Raw genomic sequence first — 10,000 nt, forward strand, 5'->3', positions numbered from 1 at the left:
TATGTGTGAGTGAGTGTATATGAGTGTCTGTGTGTGTGTGTGAATGAGTGTATATGAGTGTGAGTGTGTGTGTATGTGTGAGTGATTGTATGTGTGTGTGTATGTGTGAGTGAGAGTATGAGTGTGTGTGTGTATATGTGTGTGTGTGTGAGTGAGTGTATATGACTGTGTATGTGTGTATGTGTGAGTGAGTGTATATGAGTGTGTGTGTGTATATGTGAGTGAGTGTATATGAGTGTGTGTGTGTTAATGAGTGTATATGAGTGTGAGTGTGTGTGTGTATGTGTGAGTGAGTGTATATGAGTGTGTGTGAATGAGTGTATATGAGTGTGTGTGTGTGTGAGTGAGTGTATATGAGTGTGTGTGTGTGTGAGTGAGTGTATATGAGTGTGTGTGTATGTGTGAGTGAGTGTATATGAGTGTGTGTGTGTGATTGTATATGAGTGTGTGTGTGTGTGTGAATGAGTGAGTGTATATGAGTATGTGTGTGTATGTATGAGTGAGTGTATATGAGTTTGTGTGTGTGTGTGTGAGTGAGTGTATATGAGTGTGTGTGTGTGTGAGTGAGTGTATATGAGTGTGTGTGTGTGAGTGAGTGTATATGAGTGTGTGTGTGTGTGAGTGAGTGTATATGAGTGTGTGTGTGTGTGTGTGAATGAGTGTATATGAGTGTGTGTATGTGTGAGTGAGTGTATATGAGTGTTAGTGTGTGTGTGTGAGTGAGTGTATATGAGTGTGTGTGTGTGTGTGTGAGTGAGTGTATATGAGTGTGTGTGTGTGTGTGTATGTGAGTGTATATGAGTGTGTGTGAGTGTATGAGTGTGTGTGTGTATGTGTGAGTGAGTGTATATGAGTGTGAGTGTGTGTGTGTGTGTATGTGAGTGTATATGAGTGTGTGTGTGTGTGTATGTGTATGTGAGTGTATATGAGTGTGTGTGTGTATGTGTATGTGAGTGTATATGAGTGTGTGTGTGTATGTGTGAGAGAGTGTATATGAGTGTGTGTGTGTATGTGTATGTGAGTGTATATGAGTGTGTGTGTGTATGTGTGAGAGAGTGTATATGAGTGTGAGTGTGTGTGTATGTGAGTGTATATGAGTGTGTGTGTATGTGTATGTGAGTGTATATGAGTGTGTGTGTGTATGTGTATGTGAGTGTATATGAGTGTGTGTGTGTATGTGTGAGTGAGTGTATATGAGTGTGTGTGTGTATGTGTGAGTGAGTGTATGAGTGTGAGTGTGTGTGTGTGTGTGTATGTGAGTGTATATGAGTGTGTGTGTGTATGTGTGAGAGAGTGTATATGAGTGTGAGTGTGTGTGTGTGTGTGTATGTGAGTGTATATGAGTGTGTGTGTGTATGTGTATGTGAGTGTATATGAGTGTGTGTGTGTATGTGTATGTGAGTGTATATGAGTGTGTGTGTGTATGTGTGAGTGAGTGTATATGAGTGTGTGTGTGTATGTGTGAGTGAGTGTATATGAGTGTGAGTGTGTGTGTGTGTGTGTATGTGAGTGTATATGAGTGTGTGTGTGTGTGTATGTGTATGTGAGTGTATATGAGTGTGTGTGTATGTGTATGTGAGTGTATATGAGTGTGTGTGTGTGTGTGTGTAAGATAAGATTAAGAAATCAGAGAAATTGTAAACAAATAAATTCAGATGCTAACTGAGTATGTGTGTGTGAGCGTGTGTGTTTGTGTCTGTGTGTGTGTGTGTGCGTGTGTGTGTATGAGTGTGAGTGTATGTATGAGTGTGAGAGTGTGTATGAGTGTGTGTGTATGAGTGTGTGTGTGCGTGTATGAGTGTGTGTGTGTGTGCGTGCGTGTGTGAGTGTGTGTGTGTGAGTGTGTGTATGAGTGTGTGTGCGTGCGAATGTATATGAGTGTGTATGTGAGTGTGTGTGTCTGTGTGTGTGTGCGTGTATGAGTGTGAGTGTGTGTATGAGTGTAAGTGTGTGTATGAGTGTGAGTGTGTGTATGAGTGTAAGTGTGTGTATGAGTGTGAGAGTGTGTGTGTGTGTGTGTGTGCGTGCGTGTATGAGTGTGAGTGTGTGTATGAGTGTGAGTGTGTGTATGAGTGTGTGTGTGTGTGTATGAGTGTAAGTGTGTGTATGAGTGTGAGAGTGTGTGTGTGTGTGTGCGTGCGTGTATGAGTGTGAGTGTGTGTATGAGTGTGTGTGTGTATGAGTGTGAGAGTGTGTATGAGTGTGTGTGTGTGTATGAGTGTGTGTGTGTGTATGAGTGTGTGTGTGTATGAGTGTGTGTGTGTGTATGAGTGTAAGTGTGTGTATGAGTGTGAGAGTGTGTATGAGTGTGTGTGTGTGTGAGTGTGAGAGTGTGTATGAGTGTGTGTGTGTGTATGAGTGTGAGAGTGTGTATGAGTGTGTGTGTGTGTATGAGTGTGTGTGTGTGTATGAGTGTGAGAGTGTGTATGAGTGTAAGTGTGTGTATGAGTGTGAGAGTGTGTATGAGTGTGAGTGCGTGTATGAGTGTGAGTGTGTGTATGAGTGTGTGTGTGTGTATGAGTGTGTGTGTGTGTATGAGTGTGTGTGTGTATGAGTGTGAGAGTGTGTATGAGTGTGTGTGTGTGTATGAGTGTAAGTGTGTGTATGAGTGTGAGAGTGTGTATGAGTGTGTGTGTGTGTGAGTGTGAGAGTGTGTATGAGTGTGTGTGTGTGTATGAGTGTGAGAGTGTGTATGAGTGTGTGTGTGTGTATGAGTGTGTGTGTGTGTATGAGTGTAAGTGTGTGTATGAGTGTGAGAGTGTGTATGAGTGTGTGTGTGTGTATGAGTGTGAGAGTGTGTATGAGTGTGTGTGTGTGTATGAGTGTGAGAGTGTGTATGAGTGTGAGAGTGTGTATGAGTGTAAGTGTGTGTATGAGTGTGAGAGTGTGTATGAGTGTGTGTGTGTGTATGAGTGTGAGAGTGTGTATGAGTGTGTGTGTGTGTATGAGTGTGAGAGTGTGTATGAGTGTAAGTGTGTGTATGAGTGTGAGAGTGTGTATGAGTGTGTGTGTGTATGAGTGTGAGAGTGTGTATGAGTGTAAGTGTGTGTATGAGTGTGTGTGTGTGTATGAGTGTGAGAGTGTGTATGAGTGTGTGTGTGTGTATGAGTGTGAGTGTGTGTATGAGTGTGAGAGTGTGTATGAGTGTGTGTGTGTGTATGAGTGTGAGAGTGTGTATGAGTGTGTGTGTGTATGAGTGTGAGAGTGTGTATGAGTGTGTGTGTGTGTATGAGTGTGAGAGTGTGTATGAGTGTGTGTGTGTGTATGAGTGTAAGTGTGTGTATGAGTGTGAGAGTGTGTATGAGTGTGTGTGTGTGTATGAGTGTGAGTGTGTGTATGAGTGTGAGAGTGTGTATGAGTGTGTGTGTGTGTATGAGTGTGAGAGTGTGTATGAGTGTGTGTGTGTGTATGAGTGTGTGTGTGTGTATGAGTGTGTGTATGAGTGTGAGAGTGTGTATGAGTGTGTGTGTGTGTATGAGTGTAAGTGTGTGTATGAGTGTGAGAGTGTGTATGAGTGTGAGAGTGTGTATGAGTGTGAGAGTGTGTATGAGTGTAAGTGTGTGTATGAGTGTGAGAGTGTGTATGAGTGTAAGTGTGTGTATGAGTGTGAGAGTGTGTATGAGTGTGTGTGTGTGTATGAGTGTGAGAGTGTGTATGAGTGTGTGTGTGTGTGAGTGTGAGAGTGTGTATGAGTGTGTGTGTGTGTATGAGTGTGAGAGTGTGTATGAGTGTGTGTGTGTGTATGAGTGTAAGTGTGTGTATGAGTGTGAGAGTGTGTATGAGTGTGAGTGTGTGTATGAGTGTAAGTGTGTGTATGAGTGTGAGAGTGTGTATGAGTGTGTGTGTGTGTATGAGTGTAAGTGTGTGTATGAGTGTGAGAGTGTGTATGAGTGTGTGTGTGTGTATGAGTGTAAGTGTGTGTATGAGTGTGAGAGTGTGTATGAGTGTGTGTGTGTGTATGAGTGTGATAGTGTGTATGAGTGTGAGAGTGTGTGTGAGTGTGTGTATGAGTGTGAGTGTGTGTATGAGTGTGTGTGTGTGTATGAGTGTGATAGTGTGTATGAGTGTGTGTGTGTGTATGAGTGTGTGTGTGTATGAGTGTGATAGTGTGTATGAGTGTGTGTGTGTGTATGAGTGTGATAGTGTGTATGAGTGTGTGTGTGTGTGTATGAGTGTGAGAGTGTGTATGAGTGTGTGTGTGTGTATGAGTGTGAGTGTGTGTATGAGTGTGTGTGTGTGTATGAGTGTGTGTGTGTGTATGAGTGTGATAGTGTGTATGAGTGTGAGAGTGTGTATGAGTGTGAGTGTGTGTATGAGTGTGAGTGTGTGTATGAGTGTGTGTGTGTGTATGAGTGTGATAGTGTGTATGAGTGTGTGTGTGTGTATGAGTGTGAGTGTGTGTATGAGTGTGTGTGTGTGTATGAGTGTGATAGTGTGTGAGTGTGAGAGTGTGTATGAGTGTGAGTGTGTGTATGAGTGTGTGTGTGTGTATGAGTGTGAGAGTGTGTATGAGTGTGTGTGTGTGTATGAGTGTGAGTGTGTGTATGAGTGTGAGAGTGTGTATGAGTGTGAGTGTGTGTATGAGTGTGTGTGTGTGTATGAGTGTGATAGTGTGTATGAGTGTGTGTGTGTGTATGAGTGTGTGTGTGTGTATGAGTGTGAGAGTGTGTATGAGTGTGAGTGTGTGTATGAGTGTGAGTGTGTGTATGAGTGTGTGTGTGTGTATGAGTGTGAGAGTGTGTATGAGTGTGTGTGTGTGTATGAGTGTGAGTGTGTGTATGAGTGTGAGAGTGTGTATGAGTGTGTGTGTGTGTATGAGTGTAAGTGTGTGTATGAGTGTGAGTGTGTGTATGAGTGTGAGTGTGTGTATGAGTGTGTGTGTGTGTATGAGTGTGATAGTGTGTATGAGTGTGTGTGTGTGTATGAGTGTGTGTGTGTGTATGAGTGTGATAGTGTGTATGAGTGTGAGAGTGTGTATGAGTGTGAGTGTGTGTATGAGTGTGTGTGTGTGTATGAGTGTGAGTGTGTGTATGAGTGTGTGTGTGTGTATGAGTGTGAGAGTGTGTATGAGTGTGTGTGTGTGTATGAGTGTGATAGTGTGTATGAGTGTGTGTGTGTGTATGAGTGTGAGAGTGTGTATGAGTGTGTGTGTGTGTATGAGTGTGAGTGTGTGTATGAGTGTGTGTGTGTGTATGAGTGTGAGAGTGTGTATGAGTGTGTGTGTGTGTATGAGTGTGATAGTGTGTATGAGTGTGTGTGTGTGTATGAGTGTGAGAGTGTGTATGAGTGTGTGTGTGTGTATGAGTGTGAGTGTGTGTATGAGTGTGTGTGTGTGTATGAGTGTGATAGTGTGTATGAGTGTGAGAGTGTGTATGAGTGTGAGTGTGTGTATGAGTGTGAGTGTGTGTATGAGTGTGTGTGTGTGTATGAGTGTGATAGTGTGTATGAGTGTGTGTGTGTGTATGAGTGTGTGTGTGTGTATGAGTGTGAGAGTGTGTATGAGTGTGTGTGTGTGTATGAGTGTGATAGTGTGTATGAGTGTGTGTGTGTGTATGAGTGTGTGTGTGTGTATGAGTGTGAGTGTGTGTATGAGTGTGAGTGTGTGTATGAGTGTGAGAGTGTGTATGAGTGTGCGTGCGTGCGTGTGTGTGTGTGCATGCGTGTATGAGTGTGCGTGCGTGTATGAGTGTGAGTGTGAGTGTGTGTATGAGTGTGAGAGTGTGTATGAGTGTGTGTGTACATGTATGAGTGTGTGTGTGTACGTGCGTGTATGAGTGTGAGTGTGTATGTGAGTGTGTGTGTGTGTATGAGTGTGAGAGTGTGTATGAGTGTGTGTGTTTGTATGAGTGTAAGTGTGTGTATGAGTGTGAGAGTGTGTATGAGTGTGAGAGTGTGTATGAGTGTGTGTGTGTGTATGAGTGTGTATGAGTGTGTGTGTGTGTATGAGTGTAAGTGTGTGTATGAGTGTGAGAGTGTGTATGAGTGTGAGAGTGTGTATGAGTGTGAGAGTGTGTATGAGTGTGTGTGTGTGTATGAGTGTGTGTGTGTGTATGAGTGTGAGAGTGTGTGAGTGTGTATGAGTGTGTGTGTGTGTGTGCGTGCGTGTATGAGTGTGAGTGTGTGTATGAGCGTGAGAGTGTGTGAGTGTGTGTGTACATGTATGAGTGTGAGTGTGTGTGAGTGTGTGTGTACATGTATGAGTGTGTGTGTGTACGTGCGTGTATGAGTGTGAGTGTGTATGTGAGTGTGAGTGTGTATGTGAGTGTGAGTGTGTGTATGAGTGTGTGTGTGTGTATGAGTGTGTGTGTGTGTATGAGTGTGAGAGTGTGTATGAGTGTGAGAGTGTGTGAGAGTGTGTATGAGTGTGTGTGCGTGCGTGTATGAGTGTGAGTGTGTGTATGAGCGTGAGAGTGTGTGAGTGTGTGTGTACATGTATGAGTGTGTGTGTGTACGTGCGTGTATGAGTGTGAGTGTGAGTGTGTATGTGAGTGTGAGTGTGTGTATGTGTGTGTGTGCGTGCGTGCATGTGTGAGTGTGTGTGAGTGTGTATATGAGTGTGTGAGTGTGTGTGTGTGTGTAAGAGAGGAGAAACTATAGAAAGCAACAGAAAAAAATTCCGAAGCTGTGTGTGATTCCCTTCGCAGATCGAGGAATTCCGGAGACTCCGCTCTCACATTAAAGGGGCGGAGCTTCCTGAAGGGAATGATGGGATGCTGGGAGATAATTTTCGACCCACGCAGCCTCTGAGTGACCGTGTGGTCAGAGCTGCGTTTCAGTAAAGTGCCGCTGCAGCAGTCAATCAGTGAAACACTGACGGTGACAAAATTCACTAATCACCAAACCTACACACCTCTACACACACACACACACACACCTTTACTAACACACACACCTCCACACACACCTCTACTAACACACACCTCCACAGGAGGTCAGAGGATTTTACATGGTGTATAGACACATGGTGTGTGGACACAGGTCACATGGTGTGTGGACAGAGGTCACATGGTGTGTGGACAGAGGTCAAAGGTCACATGGTGTGTGGACAGAGGTCAAAGGTCACATGGTGTGTGGACAGAGGTCAAAGGTCACATGGTGTGTGGACAGAGGTCACTTGGTCTGAAGCTGCAGTGTTGCTGTACTGGAGTCAGGACTCAGGAATAAAGCTCTTCTTTCTGATCTAGAACTATTGTGTGAGGAACTTTCTTATTTTAGTTCTCCCTGAAGTCCTCCTGCTCCTGATCCACTTCATCATCACTCTGAAACCAGGACGAGTGGAGGAGAGAGGGGGGGGGTGAAGAGGAGGGGGGGGCCTCCAGGCATACATACAGGAGGAGGGGCTGAAGGAGGACGAGTCCCAAATGACAGTTAGAGAAAGGTGGAATAAAAACAGAAAACAAGGATGTGAGTGAGAAAGAGAGAGAGAAGGAGAGACAAGCAGGAAAGAAAGAAGAAAGAAAGAAAGAAAGAAAGAAAGAAAGAAAGAAAGAAAGAAAGGCGAATAAAAATAGTGAGGAAAGAAAATAAGAGTGAGAGAGTAAATAGAAGAAACAGAGAGAAAAGATGAAGAGACAGAGAGAAAAGATGAAGAGACAGAAAGGGAAAAAAAGAATGAAATAGAAAACGAGAGGAAAGAAAAGGGGGAGAGACAAGCAGAAAAAAGGACAGAAAAAGAAAAGAAAGAAACCAAAAAACAGAGAACAGTGAAAGTAAGAAATAGGGGAGGCAGAGAAGAAGAGACAAAAAGAAGACAAATGGAGAAGATAGAGGGAGAAGAAGAAAGAAACGATAAGACAAAAGATAAGACAGAGATGAAAAGATAAAACAGCAACAAAATACAGCAGAGTGTGTGATGTGGGTTTGAATGGGTTCTGAAGCTCCAGAGCTCGGTTCCTCAGGTTCTCCCCTTGAACTGATTAATGAGGTTCTAACAGGTGAACACGGCGTTCCTCAGGGCTCCGCTTCAGGGCCACTGACGTTCTTTACACTCGATCTCCTGACCTCTGTGCTGAATCCTGACTTTACTGAGGAACCATAGATGAACGTGAAATGGTAGCGTGCCATTATGGGATACCCTGGTGACCTCACGCCATTGCCGTGGTAACCGTGACCTCGAGACGAGCTGGAAACCATGAAGTGTGTTAGAAATTTCAGCACTACAGTACTGTAGACTTCTATTATTATTATTATCATTATTATCATTATACAATATTGAGCAGCTGTGTCCATAATTATTGGCACCCTTTATGAAAAAGATGCATTTTTTGCCGTAATTTGATGACTCTGACTGAAGCTGTAGTTACTGCACATCCTCCAGTTATTAGAACAGAAATTTTTGAATTATTATCCTGTAATGTTTACACTGTCATTGTAGAGTGTTCTTCTGAAGGGTGCCAATACTTCTGATCATCAGCCTGACTGTAAGTGTGTAATTGGTTGACTCTTTATCTCAGCATTGTAAATGGTATTTTCAGAACTTTATAAACACTTGCTGCCCTACTTCTTGCTCACCACAATGAGGTCACGGTTACCATGGCGACGTCACTGCGGTATGGTACAATGCTGAGCTTTTATCTTTACCTGTGTTCTTCAGAAACCAACAACTCACTCTTACTCTATCCTCTGAACCTTATTCACAGTGAAGGAGGCGTGGCCTCAGTATCTGATTCACAGTGAAGGAGGCATGGCCTCTGAACCTAATTCATAGAAAAGTAGGCGTGGCCTCAATACCTGATTCACAGGAGATGGTGGCCTCTGTACCTTTCAGTCTGTATAAAGGAGGTGTGGCCTCTGTACCTGTTTCATAAAGAAGGAGGCATGGCCTCTGAACCTGATTCATAAAGAAGGAGGTTTGATACCTGATTTACAGAGAAGGAGGTGTGGCCTTTGTACCTGATTCATTGTGAAGGAGGTGTGGCTTCTGTACTTGATTCACAGGAAGTGTGGCCTCTGTACCTGTCAGTCTAATAAAGGAGGCGTGGCCTCTGCATGTTAGTTCTATTGAAGTAGCCTTTGTATGAGTCTGAATGAAGCAGATGCAGTCTTTTTAACTGCTTAGAGTACACACACACACACACACACACACATACACACTCTGTATGTTACTCAGTCACATGACTTCAGACTGAAACCTTTCACTGGAATCTGAATGAACTTTAAGAGTTTCCTATTCATCACTTTCATCATTTTAATCACTTGTTGTGTTCCAGGTGACGGAGCCGAGCTGGACGAAGGAATTGGAACCTGCTCATTAAACCTGCTTCATGTGAACACACCTTAACGTACTTCCAGCCCGACGCTAACCCTTCACATAACACGCTAAAAAGCTAAAATTCACTGTGTGCTACAACATGCCACATTACACCTGAAGAACAAATCCCAGTGACCAGTCCAGAATTCATCAGGACCTTTATCAAGGTGTAACAGGAATCAGTTACACACACAAAACTTTAGACAAATTATTCCTTTATTAGCTAGCTAATCCTCCAGGTTCTGGTTTGTCTGTAGTTTAATTTGCATTTTACTTGCTGGTTTAGCAAAAAAAAAAAAAAATCCCAGATATTATCCTAATAGACTCTAACTAGCTGATTAGCTCACGACATTAAAGTAGATTAAAAAGAAAATGTAGCTAGCATTGTATTGTTTGTTTGTAGATGATGTTAAATTTCATTTCAGCAGCTAAGCCGCTAGCATTAGAGTTAGCATTCCTAGGTAACATTTTTTAAGAAGCTGCTCTGAATGTAGCGCTACGACGGGATGATGTGCGCCGCATCGCTAGCTTTCCCTCGTTTTTTTTCCCGCTTGTCTTTTGAGCTGTCGTATGTTCTGCGACTCGTGTAGACGAAACGCTCGTACTGTAACGTTTAGTTAGTTTTTTAGTCGGAAGTGAAGAACAAACCTTAATGCTTCTACATCATTATTTACTACACAGACCATGTGCTGGTGTTTAACCTCAATAAAATAATTTTTAAATTAAACTGCGGAAGACTTTATTTCACAT

At 43.1% G+C, this 10,000-nt stretch overlaps 1 protein-coding gene across 2 annotated transcripts in view; it reads left to right on the plus strand.

The window, feature by feature from the left end:
- ca8 (carbonic anhydrase VIII) overlaps positions 1 to 9,977 on the plus strand; it is a 40,383-nt gene extending 30,406 nt beyond the window's left edge. Inside the window, exons 8-9 of one of the 2 annotated variants that reach the window (XM_058413698.1) lie at positions 6,645 to 6,816; positions 9,210 to 9,977. In XM_058413698.1, coding sequence (XP_058269681.1) covers positions 6,645 to 6,779 — 135 coding nt within the window. In that variant the 3' untranslated portion in view covers positions 6,780 to 6,816; positions 9,210 to 9,977. The remainder of the gene's footprint in view (positions 1 to 6,644; positions 6,817 to 9,209) is intronic. The other variant, XM_058413699.1, reaches the window with a different exon arrangement.
- Positions 9,978 to 10,000: the final 23 nt, after the last annotated feature.

The sequence above is a fragment of the Hemibagrus wyckioides genome, linkage group LG17 (assembly GCF_019097595.1).
Source record: "Hemibagrus wyckioides isolate EC202008001 linkage group LG17, SWU_Hwy_1.0, whole genome shotgun sequence".
In the NCBI taxonomy this organism is placed as follows: domain Eukaryota; kingdom Metazoa; phylum Chordata; class Actinopteri; order Siluriformes; family Bagridae; genus Hemibagrus; species Hemibagrus wyckioides.